At 44.6% G+C, this 17,523-nt stretch overlaps 1 protein-coding gene across 1 annotated transcript in view; it reads left to right on the top strand.

Moving 5' to 3' along the window:
* PITRM1 (pitrilysin metallopeptidase 1) overlaps window positions 1-7,267 on the top strand; it is a 354,406-nt gene extending 347,139 nt beyond the window's left edge. The window contains exon 27 of the mRNA XM_086941520.1: window positions 7,043-7,267. Coding sequence (XP_086797646.1) covers window positions 7,043-7,136 — 94 coding nt within the window. The 3' untranslated portion in view covers window positions 7,137-7,267. The remainder of the gene's footprint in view (window positions 1-7,042) is intronic.
* Window positions 7,268-17,523: the final 10,256 nt, after the last annotated feature.

The following is a 17,523-nucleotide window of genomic DNA, read 5'->3' as shown; positions in this document are numbered from 1 at the left end:
TGAGACTAAGCAGAAAGGCTTCTGTATTTGGTGTACGCAGCAGAATCTGCATTCAATTACGTGCTTGGCATCCCATGCTCCCATATCTGAATCCTATTCTGCCATCTCTTTTACAGTTAATTTGTTCAGGTCTGAGTCCTACTTCAATTACACTACACCAAACTGCAATCTTGCGCTACTGAAGGGAACAAAAATGCACACATCTTTTTTTTAAGAATTCCTGAAAGGTCTATTTAGAGCCTTTCCACCTCTTAAGAGTCCACCAATTTCTTGGCAACTAAATTCTGTATTTGGTCAACTAATGAAAAGAAGTCCTTTTGAGCCGATGCACAAAGCAGACATACAATTTCTTTCATTGAAAGTCACTTGCCTATTCGTTTTAATCTCCACAAAGAGTAAAAATATGCAGGCGTTTACAATTAAAGAACCTTAGCTGCAATTTTGTGATGATAGTCGTATTACAAAATTACCTGCACTTTATACCTAAAGTGCCATCAGACTTTCACGTAAATGAGCCTGTTATTCTATAAACATTCTTCAAGAATCCCAGCATGCCTGCTGATAGTACTCTTCACATGCTTGGATATCAGGAGGTACTTAGAAAATACTAGCAACTTTAGAAAATAGGACCAATTACTCGTAGTTTATGATCCCCTCGGAAAAGGGCAATCTATTTTCAAGCAAACAGAAGCTCACTAGGTGTCAGTTGCATTGTATACTGTCATGCTATTGCGGGCCATTCTTTACAAGGAAAAGTTTAAGCATATTCAACCAGAAGTGTGTCAACATAATAATAGTAATACGATTTATAAAAGCGTTTGGTTGCTCCGATGGAGCATTCCCGAGTTGGAGAATGTCCTGTAAGAGCTACACCATTCTAACTTGACAAAAGAAGGAACAGATTAATTTAAAGTTACAACCACACGTTGGAGAGCAGACAACGGTCAATGGCCGTCCAGACTATAGTGACTGAAACAGCCAAGTTTTCAACTTTTTACGAACGTTTGTTTCAAATGACTCAGACCTAAGATGGAATGTTAACCTGTTCCATAATTTCGAGGCTCGAAACCCTAAGGAACTGCCACCCAAATAGTGGGGCCCATTTCCATAAAAAAAATTATTTTGTGGCAGAAACACACAGCTGTGAAGGAGATTCTTTAACTCACAGAGCCAATGCGTCTTGGCTAAAGCCGGGCTGGGAAGGCGCGCATCTAGGAAAATTGAACAATATCCATGTTGCCGCGTTTTGAATTCTCTGTAGCTGTTCCAGTCTGCCCAATGAAGCCCCGATGTTGAGGATGTTACAATAGTCCCATTGGGATATTACCAGGGACTGCACAGTGTTTTTTTCTGGCAGCTATAGAGAGGAGATTAGTGATCTTCCTCAGAATCTTAAGCGTACCAAAATATCTGGCTATCAAACGTCAAGCTGAAATCAAACTAAACCCCCCACGTTTATAGCTTTAGACCTGGGGGCTGGAATGGGGCCCAAAGCATCAGGCCACCAAGTAGAGGATCAAACAGAAGGAATTTTCCCACCAATTAGGTCTGTTTTATTGGCATTGAGCTTGAGGCAGCTCTTACCTATCCAATCTGCCGATTCCAATAGTCAGTTGCTCAGCGGCACCTCACTGATCCTGTGAAAGGGTGACAATGAGCTGTGTCTCATATACATAAGACTCAATGGTAACTTTGTGTTGCTCAATGACCTCTGCCAGGGGGCACATGTAGAGAATAAACTTAGTAGGGCTCAGCTTGGAGCAGCTTGGAACCCCGATTGAGTCATATGTAGCAAATTGTTAACCTCTATGAAGCTAGTCAGTTGTGTGATGGCATTCTTTTACACTACTTACGAAAAGAAAGGACGTAGCAAGATTGGTCTGAGATTTTCAGATAGTATTGGGTCGAACAATGTTTTTTTGAGGAGTGGCATGATTTATAGCTTGCTTCGACCTTGCTGGCAGTTGGTCCTTGGTGAATGAAGTAGCAATTATGTGTCTGGTACGGCATGATCAACTCTATACCCTGTACCGGAATCTTGGGATGAGCCGGATCCATATGTGACCCAGATTTTACCTTACTGAGTAGCATCCACAACTCATCCGAGGAAGGAGAAATAAAACTCCGAAGACAGTTCTCTGTGGCTGAAAATTTGAAACTGGCCGCCTGGTACTGAATGTCTCTGCTGGCCTTAGGAAAGGAATCATACATTTTTTATATAAAATAAACAGCACTGTTCATCGGTGAGCATATGCTGATCTGCAATTGTCCAGATTATCAATCCAGGTTCTGTGAAGCACTGTAAATCATCCGTGAGGGCCTTGAGGTGCTGGAGTTGCTAGCTGCTTCGTGGTGAACTGTTCATTCGAACAGCCAGGTCTTGAGTCCTTTCCTGAATTGCTGTAGTGAAGAGTTGGTCCTGAATTGCTGTAGCGAAGGGTTAGTTCTGAGGTGCAGGGGAAGGTTCTTCCAAGCTTTGGCAGCCAATTGTCAAAAGGAGCATCCTCCATTGTTGACTCAGCAGATTTGGGGAGTGCCTGCGAGGTAGAGGGAAGCGCTTCATAGGTGTCTCGTCCGTTGGTGCAAGGTCTTGCGTTTGTTGATGTTGGTCCTAGGTTGTGCAGGACTTTGTATGTGTGGGTCAGCATCTTGAATTAGCATCTCTCCTGGATCGGACGTCAGTGTAGCTTCTTGAGGTGAGGTTTGATGTGGGTTCATCTGGGGAGGTAGAGGATGAGTCTTGCTGCTGAGTTCTGCAGTCTCTTCAGGAGGTGTGCAGTGATTTCAACGTAGAGTCTGTTCCTGTAGTCCAGCCTGCTGGTGATGAGGGCCTGCGTAACAGTCCTTCTGGTGTTGGCTGGTAGCCACCTGACCATCTTAGGGAGCATGATTAGGGTGTAAAAGCAGGCAAATCAGACTTGTAACTGTTTCTTCATGGATAGCTTGCTGTCCAAGATGATGCTGAGGTTGCAGGTGTAGTCTGTCGGGCTGGTGCATGGGTCAAGTTCAGTAGGCCTCCATGCGTCATTCCATGAAGGTGGTGTTCCCAAAGATGAGGACTTCCGTCTTGTCCGTATTGAGCTTAAGGCAGCTCTCCTTCATCCAGTCGGTGACGCTCATCGTACATCTGTGGTAGTTGGCTCTGGTAGTAGAGAGGTCTTTTGACAGCGAGTGGATGAGCTGGGTGACATCGACTGAGGAGATGATATCTGATAGAGACATATAGCCACAGATCCCTTAATTTTGAAATCTCCTTAGGCGTCAGACTGGATCAGGAATTTTGTCCGTAGTACTTCAGCACACAGGGGGGTTACGTCATACGACTCCGTGAGGTCGACTCTGGTTGTGATGTCAGTGGAGTGCTATAAGTTCCATCTGGCACACGGATGTCGGTTTCTTCTTTTCTGCACTGTAACATGGACGTAGGGAAGCAGTTCCTCTGGCCGTTTTCTTGTCTACTTCGACAGTTTTGTTTGGAAACAGTGTGCTTTCTCATGACTCCAGGCTTTAAGCCTTATTGGTCTTGTACTCGACAAATGTCAGTTACAGACCTGCATTCCATTTGTATGTGGTGTTTAAGGGAGCACCATGACTCCGAAGATTGTGGCTCCTGCCAGAAGCTGAAGCCGGAGGTGCTCAAGGAATGTCGTATGAAACTCCCGGCAGCACAACTGTTGCAGTGTTCAGAGACTTTGCGTCAGCCTCAGTCTTCATCTCTTTCGGAGGTCCGTTCACGGGGCCGTTCCAGGAGCCGAAGTCGTTCACAGGGACATAACATGTGTATTTGTAAAGCGCACGTTCACCCAGAGGTCTCTTGGCGCTGAATAACAAATGTTTACTGTTACCCAACTCAATGGTACTCATTTTATCGACCTCAAATGGATGAAAAGCTGAGTGGACCTGCCGGGATTTGAACCTGTGACCATGAGGTCGAACACAGGCCCCTGTAGTGGATGCATTAGTCCACTGAGCCACCAGATTCTGCTTCCCCTGGAGCACTGTCTGGCCCCGTGGAGGAGAGAGGGCCATGCCAATGGGTTCACCCTCGGTGTCAGATGGGCTTTGAGTCATTGGGTAGACGCTGGCCAACTCCGCTCTGGCGCTTGTGCACAGCCCTTTGGGGTTCACACCTTAGGCATCCATACTTGATCAACCTACTCCGGCAGTGCTTCTACGACGCCGATCAAAGTAATTTCTCTTCTTCCTCTCGATGCTGCAGCGTCGACTTCTCAGCATCGATCGGCCTGTGGTGCGGAATTGATAGAGCCAACTGGGAGGAATGTTTTTTCGTTTCCCTCTTGTGGTGGGAATTCTGTAAGTCATCTTAGTAGGTGATGTGGAGGAATCTGTGCTATTACGGCCTGTTTCTGAGACTATTCTACCTCTTGTAGAGTAGAATTGGCTATTTGCACTTGGTAAAGCTAGTGGGCTGGAGTCTCGCCCAGCCTCTGGGCTACTTTCCCCTTCTAGTCTTGCTACGGAGGTGAGTTCCTCTTTTGCAGATATGTTAAGGAGAGTGGCTACAGTATTTGAATTATCTCTTTCTACGGTAGAGAAGTCCACTGATCCCCTGATGTCCTTTTATCAAGATCAGATAGGGGTGGAGCCTGTTTTCCCACATAATGAGGCCCTGTACAACATATTGTTGGGCACATGGGCTAAGCCTGATTCGGGGGTCCAGTGGATCGTACTATTTCTCTCTGGCACCTGCCTGCACCTGGAGATTAAGGGCCCATTCCACTAGGGAAAAGGCTGAGACTACGACCTTGGCTCAGGGTGTCCCAGTCCAAGACATTAGTTATGCAGCATCGTGGGCTTCTTTGCACACATTCGCAAAACATTACTGCCTGGATGGTCAGGTGTGCAGGGATGGTTATTTTGCCCGTTCAGTGCTGCAAGAGTTAGTTAAGGATGTGAGTCCTCAACCCACCACCAGGAGGGTATGGCTTGGGTGTCTGATTCAAAGGTAAGGAATATGCAGCTAGAAGTCTCTATCAGATGAACAAGTTACCTACCTTTGGTAGGGCCTTATCTGGTATAGACTCTATCTAGCTGCAGATTCCTTACATCCCACCCATGCCTCCCCGCTATGCGTACTAATATTGTAGGACTAAGGTTGCTCCCCTTTCAGGGCCTTTTTTTTGCACACGACTACGTCAGTCACGTCATGGCTCTGCACTTTTGGCATGGAAAAAACTAAAATTACTGACTTCTGCGTGGCACCTATATAGGCACTGTGACGTCATAACTGACGCTGCCAAGGATGTCACGCGGAGCCGAATGGAGCCACCCAACGTTACACGCAAGGGGTATTGATCAGCAAAAGTTCCAGGATCTGGCCTCATGCCTGGGAACTTCAAATGTAAGGAATCTGCAGTTAGATAGTCTCTACAAGATAATGCGTTACCAAAGGTAAGTAACTTGTTCTTTGCTTCCTGTTCACTATATCAGACACCTTTTATGGTTAAATACTTCCCGTTCTTTAACCATCCTGTCTTGATACAATATCAACTCTTGCATCTTCGTTGCAAAATAAAAAAAATACATGTCAGTTATAAAAGGATGTTTTGCTGACATGTACACCCGCAGTATATTGCTCACTGCCTCCTTTCTTAGTAACCCACCCAAAATGCTTTTTGGTTACTTGCGTCATGATTCCAGCATTCATCTACTCACCTGCACACCAGATGTAACTCCTTGTCCTGTGCAGCATTGTTCATCCTCTGTTCCTTAACTGTGCTTTTTCTGCACCGACCTGCATAGCTACAACCCACTAATTCATTCCACCTTGTCCTCCGACAATGAAACTCAGTTTCACAGTTATCTCCGGCTTAATATTCCTTTGTAAAAATGTCTCTTTGTGGTTTGACACCCACAAAGTCAGGGGGCACCATTCGGCTCCTTGTGACATAGTTGACTTAGTCCGTGTCAGTTATGACGTCACGGTGCCTATATAGATTCCACCCAGGCACATGACCGTCAGAAGTTTTAGTTTATTCCACACCAGAAGTGCTGAGCCATGAAGTAACTGACATAGTTGTGTGCAAAACTAGGGCCCTGAAAGGTGAGTAACTCTATCCCTACAATATTAGTCCGCATAGCGGGGAGGCATGGGTGGGTCTGTAAGGAATCTGCAGTTAGATAGTCTCTAGCAGATAATGGCTATTCTGAGCATATCCAAACCAGGCTTGAGCACTGAAATAGTTCCATAATAGGAATTGGTGTTCACTTGTGCTTCCTTGACCTGAGTATGTGGCTGCCTCTCAACTTTGCCCCCTCTGAAGTGCCTTTGGGAGGGGACATGGATGGTCTTGTTGGGGACTTGCCCTATCGTAGAACAGATTCACAGATTGCTACCTCCCATAGTGGTCTTTGGACCCTTTCAAAGGTAGGTCGGGATGGTCTTAAAATGACAGTAAAGTCTATCTGATGCTGTGCAGTCAGTATAGATGCGGGCGCACTTGCTCCCAGAAGATTCTTATAATGGTTGTTGACATTTTTCACTGAATCCAGCATCACCAGACCTTAAGGATCCCACTCACCTGCTGGGGGTCCACCTGCATGGGTAAGCCTGTGCTTTGTGTCTTTTCTGCACTGTTAACAGGTCTGAAATGGTGGTGGACCAGGAAAGCTAAATCTATTAAGACCCATTTTCTGTGGTAAAAAGAAAGTGAAATGTGATTTGGTCTGACAAATCAATGGGTTTTTGGAGGGAAAAAAACAACTTGAGATGTTCTGTCACTATAGTTATAGGAGTATTGATAAACCTGATCTCAATTGACGGGTAATCTAAGATATGATAACCGTGAGTATGCGTTACAGCTTTAATGCATTTTTACATATTCAAGCTAGTGACAAAAATACTTTTAGACATTGCCTAATGAAATTGTTTACAATTTCTCAACATGAATCTAAATTTTGGAACTGCTCATTTGCACAAGTATAGTGTGCAGCTGTTGGCTGGAATATGATGAGTAATATAATGATGGCTATACAGAAGGTATGTGTTTTTTGTGACCAAATGAAGTGTTTTGTTTTTTAGGTACCTGTCAACTGGGCAGTGCACACATGCAGCAGCCATACTGGGTCCGGAAAATGCTGGCATTGCAAAGGATCCAAGCTGGATTATAAGATAATTTACTCCCTCATTATACTTTCCTTGAACATGTACCCAGTATTGCATAGCCTTAAAACTGAGAGGTGCTGGCATTTCTGTAATGTGAAGAGAGGAAATAAGCATGTTATTCCTAGTGATTTTAATAGCCTTAACTACCTTTGTTTGTTACAAGTTGCTGAGAATATGTATATATATATATATATATATATATATATTTAAACTGCAAAAATACAGTTGTGTGTATTGTTCAATCTGCCTGTGCACATTTGTTGAAGAAGTAACTTCTTTTTATAAAGTCACAAAGAAAATAATTATATTTTCAGTTTTTGTCATAGTGAGTCAATAACGTAGTCATTGTAATAATGTAATGGTGTTTTATAAGACTATGTATCATGTATCATTGACAGTTTATTAGAGAAAATATATTGCAGCACTAAAAACTAAATATTAAGCTAAGTTTATAAAATAAAATATTTTTATAGAAATCATTAGTTGTGCTTTCTTCAGAATATTTAACATTTTGTTTCATTGTCAAATGAGTAATAATTGATTTGTTTCTTTTGCTGAACTTAATCTCGGATATTTTAGCAAACCATGGGAATAGGTCACCCAACTATAAATTTTCTAGCTTTACTACTGGATGTTTGGATTCTATTAGGGACACTGAGGCGAGGATTGTGCTTTATCTTTATTTTCTTCAAACAGCTATCTCAAACATTACAATAATATCACCAAACACATCAGAACCCAAAAATCATTGACAAAAAAACAGCAAAACAATGGCACAAATCCATTGATTGCAATGAAGCAAAGCAATAACTTTGGACAGTGGTCCAATTCAGCCTCTTTTAATTGTTTTGCAACAAAACCGCTTTTCTTTTGCCTTAAAGTTGTTTCATAGAGTTCATGTACTAGAACATCTCATGCTTCTAGCTCTGAGTTGCAGAATGGGTCAGCATTATTCACAAATGCCTGAAAGTGTTTTTGAGTTTGTGTTCCATCACACAGTTTTCTGTTCAATTCCTAAGAAAAAATAAAGAACAAACCGCTATACCACAACAAATTGTAAACTCTTCCCTAAGTACTTGTAGCTCAATCTTAGAATTCAGAAAAGCATTTTTTTCTGATAGACTGCTAACCATATATTTCTCACCTTTTGAATAGAAACCAAACTAATACCAATTTGGAAATGGGTCTGTGAAAGGACTCAAACCGAAACGTCCTCCAAGACCAAGCAGGCATAATTCCCCTCTCAGCGCATCTAGCCATCCTAGTGGTAGTTCCTTATGAATGAATGTATGAAAGACCAACTACGTAGCTGCAGGCAAGGAACTCCAGTAAGGTTATTTTCTAATCGACGTGGAAGGCATCACATCTTCAAGCACAAAGGATGCTCATGTCCGCTCATTTGCCAGCCAGGTATTTAGAAAGACCATGGCAGAGGCCGTAGCCCATATTCACAGGCCGGCAATGCATGTATCCTGTACCTGCATGAGTGGATGTTAGTCAGGCTCGTCAAAGTTGCAGACAGACAGCTTCCACTTTCTTCCCTGGATTTTCCATCAGAAGGCCAAAATGTCAACCTTGGTCAGTGCAGAGGGTTTAATTTATAGCAGCCATTCTCAACATGGAGTTCAAAGCTTTACCACCTCTGCAGTGAGTGTGAGACATTAAGGGGAAGACCTTAATGTTTTTACCTCCGGTCTGTGTTCCAGCCTACACGGTTTTGAGACACATTCGTCGCCTCACCTCAAGTGATCCTGACGGTGCTTTATCCCTGTTGGCACATAAAGGTGGAAGTTAAATTCCTGAGGCTGCAATGGGCTCAGCAGCATCTCTTTACATGTTCTGATGGATAGAACGATGGCCATGTGATGCTTCAACATACAGGGCAGTATATGGGTCATGTGTAATGTGCCAGGAAGCACTGAGACTGTGACTCCAGTTGTACCTTGGGGGCATATCCTTGACTGTCTTTAACTGTCAACCACCTAGTACGATTCCTGAACACCAGCGTGAATGAGCTTAGTAGATATGGTCTTAGCCAACCACAAGTGGTATCTGCATACAGATGTTCGCTCAAGGTATCTTCAATAAGTGTGATGTGTCTTGGGTAGATCTTTATGCTGCCACCAAGAAGGGCTCTTGCTGAGCATTTTGCACTCTAGAGTTTCCTCCTCAGGGCTCCCTGGGAAACATGCTTTGCCTTCCATGGGACTCTGGTCTCCTTTACGTGTGCCCACTTCTTTTGCTGCTTCTCCAAAATCTGAAGAAGATGAAGAGGGACTGGGCTCAGCTCATCCTAATAGCTTCAGAATGGTCTTAAAAAGTCTGGTACTCTGATTTGCTTTGAATGCTCTTGGCTTCACCTACCTTTTTCAGAATGACCTGCTGTGTCTGCACCAGGACTTCCAAACCTACACCTCCAGGCCCAGAAATTGAGCAAACCAACCCCCCGACCCACAACTCCACATTGTCATTCTATGCTGCCAGCTGGGTACATTTTGTTGTCTGGTGATAGGACTGTCTGATTTATACGCTTCAGAAGAAGCTTTCTGATATTCTTCTGTTTAATCTGTCTTTGGCCAGCCAAGGCTTTGCTATGGGAACTGTTATGGGTCCTTTCAACATTTGTGTTTGCCTGATCAGCCGTATGTTCAAATTAACGGTAGTACATTTGGCAGGAAGCAAGATCTAATTAAAAAAAAGTATTTTCTGTAATTTGGTGTAAATCTGTTCAGTAGTTTTGGAGTTCTTAAAGAAAAAAGATTTATGATTAGCTAGAACCAGATCCACTGAGTTGGATCCGCGAATCCTCTTGCTTACACCAATGCTGTGATTGGTTGAAACCACTTCAATCAGGAAGTGGTGGCAGCCATCCCCCCCCGGGTGGGCCATGTTCCGGGGGGGATACTTAATTATAATATGCAGGAGTGGGTTCACGCAGCTTCCCTCCATCCCCAGGCGGCTTTCATCCTCGGGGCACCATTACCTGGGGCCCAGCTTTCATAACAAACGGGGAAGTGGCCTTTCTCCCTGGTTCATTAAGGCCCTGGAGAACCAATCCCCGAGGGCCAGCTCAGGCTATGTCTCAGAGAGCCCACCCCTGGGACATGATGGTTTCCCTGCTTGCGCCACCTGTGTTTGCTGTTGCTTGGCGGGAGCAAATTCCCACCAAGCAGGAGCAAACACCAAGTCCTCTCCCAGCACAAATTATAGTTAACTAAAGGCACGAGTGATAGTTTCTTGAGAGAACTAGACAGGTTATGGTTTCATGTGTGTAAAATCAGCCCTAACTATAATGTCCTTGTAACATTTGAAAAACAAAACTCTAGAATGGAGTTGCTGATGTCAGAGCTTTGAAAAAGCAAAACTCCATAATGGAGTTTTGCTTTTTCAAAGCTCTGACATCAGCATTTTGGAAACAAACATCCCTGTGCATGCGGATGTTTCCAGAATCAGTGTCCCTAGCATGAAACCCTTCATCTATATCTCTTTTTCCTGGGTTTAATTAATGAAAATCATGCATACACAAGACCTATCTCATCATAAAGAAGGATCTGGAGCTGGAGCCATATCATTAACATCAGCAGTGTCCATATGCACTTCCACAAGGGGTTTGTGAAGCAGGATGACCTCATGGCGGTGCAGCTTGCCCTGGACTGAAACACTGCACAGAATTTAGCTTCGACACTCCTGGTCACTACATTACAGCATATAGTGAACAATATGCTAAATCCATATGATGTGAGCCAGGTTCTCAAAAAAGAAAGTAAAGTAAGCCCTGGGTTCGAAGAAATTGCAAATGGTGAAATGGCATGTTATGTGGCTTACCACATCCTGAGTGGGTCATAGTAGGAACATTTGTATCTGAAAAGAGCTTGGAGTTAGGGGCTACATTTATACTGTTTTACAAAAGAGTGTAAATTGACTTTGAAAGAGCAGCAAAATATTGTGTTTTCTAGTTTCTGCTGAAAAGAAAATATTCCCTTTGGCTGTGTGTTATTAATTATTACCTTTTTTAATTGAAAACTGGATACGATAAACTTGAGTAATGAGAAGAATGCGTATAGTTGAGTGATGGTAGAAAGAATGTTATTACATAATTTAATGATAGAAGAGTAAAAATTAATAGCTATTTGGGTGAAGCAAGATATATTATCAAGTTACAAGCTGAAGAGTACAAAAATACATCCTAGACTTAGAATTTAGCCAGAGAGAAGTGCAATTGTGTATTTGATGAGTGAGACATATGGTGTCATATAAAATAGCTGGAAAGAGTGAATACGGTTATAATTTTGTGGTTGATAATGAATATTTAAAGTGTGAAGAAACAAAATTTAGGGAGAATTATTATCAATAACTACTGCGCTTCAGGAAACTGTTAAAAACCCATCTTTTTCCCTAAATCTGTACCCCCCTCCCCTCTTTTCTGCTTCTGTTCCCCCCGTCGACCTGGTGAATTCATGGTTCTTTTAGCGCTGGGATACCCCCGGGTGACTATCGCGCTTTATAAAAATAAATAATAATAATAATAATAATAATAATTATGTTTGCGGTAAAATGACTTATTTTACCTTTGCCAAGAAATTGGGGTGGTAGCTGCTATCTTGCTTTGGTGTCCCGTAGAGTATATCCTGTGAATGAAATGAGTGAAAGTGGATTCAAAAGAGTAAAATGTGGATTTGGACAAGTGGTTATGGATATTTTTAGTGTGTTGGTTCTGCCTATTGGTGTTGCCTTGAAAGATGCAAATATTAGGAAGTTGTCTGCAATAGTTGCAACGATTGTATGATGTTACAACACATGCCATAGTACGCAAATCTTTACCCCGACTTCCTGTCGGGGGGTGGGCTGGAAGTTTGAAAAGTTTAATTTACTATTCCAATCCCAGTGTGTGCAACAGTGGGGAAGGTGTTGGAGCTAAATCCAACACCTTCTAAACCCTGCTGCACACCTTTCGCTTTGCAACAGCATGCAGGGTAATGGCATGCATTGTAACGCTTGCGGTGAAACAGCTGTTTTCCAGGTGCAACTAATACTGCTGGTGCATGAAAAAAAAATATTAAGAAATTATATTTTTAACTTTCTGTTTATTTTCAGGTAAAACAATGTCAGCATCAGCAATTAACAGCATTGTCCGTTTCCGATTGAGTCGTACAACAACATTTTACATAGTATGTGCACTTTCAAATCTAGCTTCGGCACAGGTAGCATTCTGACCAATACACAATTCTAGGGCATCTGGGCACATCTCTGTTACAGCCTCTTACTTGTTCCCTCTAGTACATTTCATCATTTCAACAATCCTGCATTCCTATACAGACTCCTAATTGGCAATAACCTTCCCAACCTGAAACAATCAATTTTGGTAGTCGTATATACTGCCAAGTTCCTCATCCTTCATCTTTCCCTATGTCTCACCACTACATTCCCTCCATCTATCACTTCACATTTTCTTTCATTCCGTTAGTTCAGGTCCCTCGGATGGGCAATCAAGTAGCACTGCAGTGGGGCCCATATATCGCTGGGCCTGGAAGCCATGGGTAACAGCTCTGCATGTATCGCAAGACGCACTTGGCAAGTTATCAAGTCAGTAATCCATTCCTTAAATTTAGGTGCACGCCCTCTGCCCCTCCGGCAAGCCACCCTTCTCTTGGCTATTAACAACGCCATGGCAGCAAATTTACGATGTTCCGCCCTTAAAGGCTTGACCCCAACAGGGCCGTCAGTGGAGTTGCTTCCACGCGTGTGTCAATCATCAATTGCAAAGCGTGAGACACCTGCTCCCAATACTCCCTCACCCCAGGGCAATCCCATGCTAGGTGTAGGAAATCAGCGCCCGCTGTACGACACCTGTCGCGCCTGTTATTTTCTCTTAACTTGTATATCCACATCCTGGCCGGGGTATAATATAACCTATGTAAGAAATTATAGTGTATTATGCGCAGCCTGCTGCTCGCTGAGACCGTCTCCGTCTGTTGGCAACAGAACTCCCATCGCTCATCTGTTAGTTCAAGTCCTAGTTCCTCGCCCCATCTTGTGTGTGAACCCACAGTTGGCTATTCCCTCTGTGTATGTACTCTTTTATATATCAGGGACACCAGTCGTTTAGCGCTATCGACCCCCAATATTAGCTGCAGTGGGGCCAACGCTTGTGGCTCCGCTGGTAAATCCGGAATAAGTGATCAAATCCCCTGTCGCAATCTAATGTACAAAAAGACATCCAGTGGAGTCCGTTGTGCATTTGCAAATATATGTTCAACAGTGCGGAATTGACCATTATGGTGCAGATCCTCCCCAAGTGTGAATGTGCGTCCGCTGCCGAAAGTTGTGAAAGACTGTCTCCTGTAGTAGCGGCATGTTAGGATGATAAGTAAGTGGCAACAAGGGTGAATATAACATGGGAGCAGCCAGCAAGCGTCCTATGTTCTGCCATGCAGTTATGGTGCATGTGAGGGCGTTGGGCGTCCTATCTCTGTGCTCAACTTGCATATAGAGCGCACCATCTATTGGGATTGGGTGTGCTAGCCAGTGTTCAGCAGCCACTTGGGGCATGTATCTAGGTTGCTTCATCCAGAACCAGGCATAGCGAGCTTGCGCGCACGTAAAGTACAACTCAAAATTTGGAATGCCGAAACCCCCTTGCGAGTAAGGCTGTGTCAGTTCTTCCCACTTTAATCTAGAGTTCTTTCCACCCCATACAAGGCGTATCAATTCCGACTTCAGTGTTTTTAAAAAATGCGCTCCCGGGTAAAATTGAATATTTAAAAACCGGTATAGCAGTTGGGTGAGTACCACCATTTTTATCAAGGACGCACATCCCGCCATGGAGAGGGGCAACGCCACCCATCGTGTGACATAGTCCGCTATCCTAGTTATAGCCGTCCCATAATTCATCCTTTAAGTTCCTCCTTATCTCCAGATATTTCAGCTAGTCATCACACCATTCCAAGGGGTAGTCTAACGGGAAGCGCGTCGTGGCTGCCGTCAATGGGAAAACAAACACTCGACTTTCCCCAGTTTATCTGGATCCCTTAAAGCTGTCCCAACACTATAAATTCTCTGAGTATCGGGTTCAGATTTTTCTGTGGGTCTCGAATGTAAAGGGTAATGTCTGCATATATGGATATAAGTATTTGGCGCATTTTACATCTTAAAGCTTTATCTTCATGGTGTTGTCGCAGTTTCACGCAATAGCAAATCGAAACGGGGAGAGGTGGCCCCCCTGCCGGGTTCCCCTGGTAATAGCAAATGATTGGGAGGTGTGGTCATTCACGAGGACCTTGGCCACTGGTTGGCAATATAATAGTTTAATCCACGAGAGGAACAGTGGTGGGAAACCCATACGGAGCATCGCCCCAAAAATATAATCCCACTCTATGGAGTCAAACGCCTTAGTGGCGACAAAAAAAGCTGCAGCTAAGGAAAGGTCTGACAAAAGATTATTCAAGACAGCTAAGACAGCAAATTGTGGGATGTGGCTCTCCCGGGTACAAAGCCAGATTGATCAGGTAGGATCAGGTTTTCCATCAATAAGCTCAGTCACGTCACAATCCATTTGGCCAGAATTTTGGCATCACAGTTAAGGAGCGAGAGCGGCCTATAAGAATCACAATGCTCGGGCGCCTTACCTAGTTTCAGTAGTGATAATATGAGAGCTTCTCTCATGGTAGCAGGCAATTGCCCGACATCTAGTGAATCTTCATATACTTCTCGAAGGATTGGGGCCATCAAATCTATGTACGTTTTATAGAATTCAACAGGAATTCCATCTGTTCCCGTTGCTTTTCCCGATTGCATGCTCATTATTGCATCCCTCGCCTCATCTAGCTCAAATGGCGCACACAAGAAGGCCCTCTGCGCGTCACAAAGCCAGCCCAATGTCACCTCTCTAAGAAAGCCATGTAGATCCAGGACTCTTCGCCTAGTCGTAGTATAAAGTTGTTTGTAATGATTTAAAAAGGTATTAAGTATGTTAGCTGTGTCCCGGCACACTTCCCCCTCAGGATCCACCACTTCCACAATATAGTTAGAGCAGCGGGGTTGTTTAACCTTCCTGGGTCTATCCCCTTCTCCATACTGTCTGGCTACCCAGTGTTTACCCTTATACCTTGCTTCTCTCTGTGCCTCATCCATATACTCCGTAAGCTTATCTCTAAATGCTGCTTGTGTCGAGTCTTTTGGTTCCCTCGCCATTTCCGCCTCCAGTGTATGAAGGTCCGTTTCTATTTTCCGCAGGGTGTTCTGTATATCGCTAAGGACTCCGGCCCCTTTTGCTATGCGGTATCCCCCTAATGTTACCTTAAAAGCTTCCCAGATAATTTCTACACTTTGCACGGAGGCTTTATTGCGCTCAAAAAAATCTTGTATCTCTTCGCGCAGTTCTTCCTGGAACACTGTGTTGAGTGGGATTAGGGGCATGCAGTCGCCAAGGACTTCTGGCTTCCGAGCAAAACACAGCACTGAGACCACCCTCATCGCAGCAACAGACGACATTCGAACTCTACTGGACAATGGAGACACAGTCGCCCTCATCCTCCTCGACCTCTCTGCAGCATTCGACACAGTCTGCCACAGCACCCTTTTACAACGCCTCACCAACATCGGAATACATGGAAAAGCACTTGAATGGATCACTTCGTTCCTCACCGGAAGAACCCAGAGAGTCCGCCTTCCACCATTCAAGTCCGAGGCCACCGAAGTCATCTGTGGCGTACCACAAGGATCCTCTCTCAGCCCCACCCTCTTCAACGTATACATGAGCCCCCTCGCGACCATCGCCCGCCAACACAACCTCAACATCATCTCTTACGCGGATGACACTCAACTGATCCTTTCTCTCACCAAGGACCCCAGCACCGCCAAAACTAACCTACACGAAGGAATGAAAGAAGTTGCTGAATGGATGAAACACAGCCGTCTGAAACTGAATTCAGATAAAACAGAAGTCCTCATCCTAGGTACATCCCCCTCTGCATGGGACGACTCTTGGTGGCCGGAAGCCCTTGGAAAAGCACCCATCCCGACAGACCACGCACGGAACCTAGGCGTTATCCTGGATTCTTCACTTTCAATGAACAGACAAGTCAGCGCCGTATCCTCATCTTGCTTCAACATTCTTCGCATGCTCAAAAAAACATTTCGATGGATCCCCACCGAAACCAGGAAAACTGTCACCCATGCTCTAGTCACGAGCCGACTGGACTACGGAAACACCCTCTACGCAGGCACTACCGCTAAACTCCAAAAGAAACTCCAACGAATCCAAAACGCCTCAGCCAGAATCATATTAGACATCCCACGCAACGAACACATCTCTGGTCACCTGAAAGACCTCCACTGGCTACCCGTCAATAAGAGAATCACTTTCCGACTGCTAACCCACGCACACAAATCACTCTACGACATTGGACCAGAATGCCTCAACTCAAGACTGTCCTTCTACACCCCCTCCCGCCAACTACGTTCCTCCAGCCAAGCCCTCGCCACTGTACCTCGCATCAACAAGACCACCATGGGAGGCAGATCCTTCTCTTACCTGGCTGCTAAAACATGGAACTCACTCCCCACTCACCTTCGCCTTACCCAGAACCACCTAGCTTTTAGAAAACAACTTAAAACGTGGATATTTGACAAGTAATCCTCCCCCCCCTCCTTAGCGCCTTGAGACCCTCTGGGTATGTAGTGCGCTATATAAATTCTCTGACTTGACTTGACTTGTTATAATCGGAGGACAAAAGCATCAACAACACTGGTGCGTGATCCGAGTAAGTTCTTGCCAGATGCCTCACCCCAGCTATCGCCGGTGTTATCCTTCGTGATACTAAATAGTAGTCCAGCCTAGCCCATGCTTGCGCTGTAAAATGTGTACCCACCTGTGCATGTGGGTGGACATGCCTCCATGGCTCCTTCAGCTGATATACAGCAATGATGTCTCTCACCACTGCTTGTGCCTTCGTGTAATGGTGTAGCGCAGGATGTGACCTATCTTTCCCAGGGCAATATGTAACGTTGAAGTCGCCTCTCCAGACAACATGAGTTGAGTCTACCTCAAATATCTTGGCCCATAGTGTGTTAAAAACCCTGGATCATCTGTGTTAGGCCCGTAGCAGCAGGCCCGTAGCAGCAGGCCAGCGTAATCGACACAGACCCCAGTCGTCCCCATGCGAGACAGTATCTACCTTCAGAATCCCATGTAGCTCCAGCCAGTTGAAATGGCACCTGCCTCCTTATTAAAATTGCAGTGCCCCGTGCATATGTAGAATACAAGGAAAATATTTGGTGCTCCTCCCACTTACTGGCAAATGTGGTCGACCTCAATCGTGCACAGTGCGTCTCCTGCAACATAGCAATGTGAACTTTGTCTATCTAGGTACAACAGTAGGTGCCTCCTCTTTCTGGGA

This window comes from Lissotriton vulgaris, chromosome 10 (genome assembly GCF_964263255.1).
Source record: "Lissotriton vulgaris chromosome 10, aLisVul1.2, whole genome shotgun sequence".
In the NCBI taxonomy this organism is placed as follows: Eukaryota; Metazoa; Chordata; class Amphibia; order Caudata; family Salamandridae; genus Lissotriton; species Lissotriton vulgaris.
Note: the sequence above shows the minus strand (reverse complement) of the source record. Positions and strands in the feature narration are given on the sequence as shown.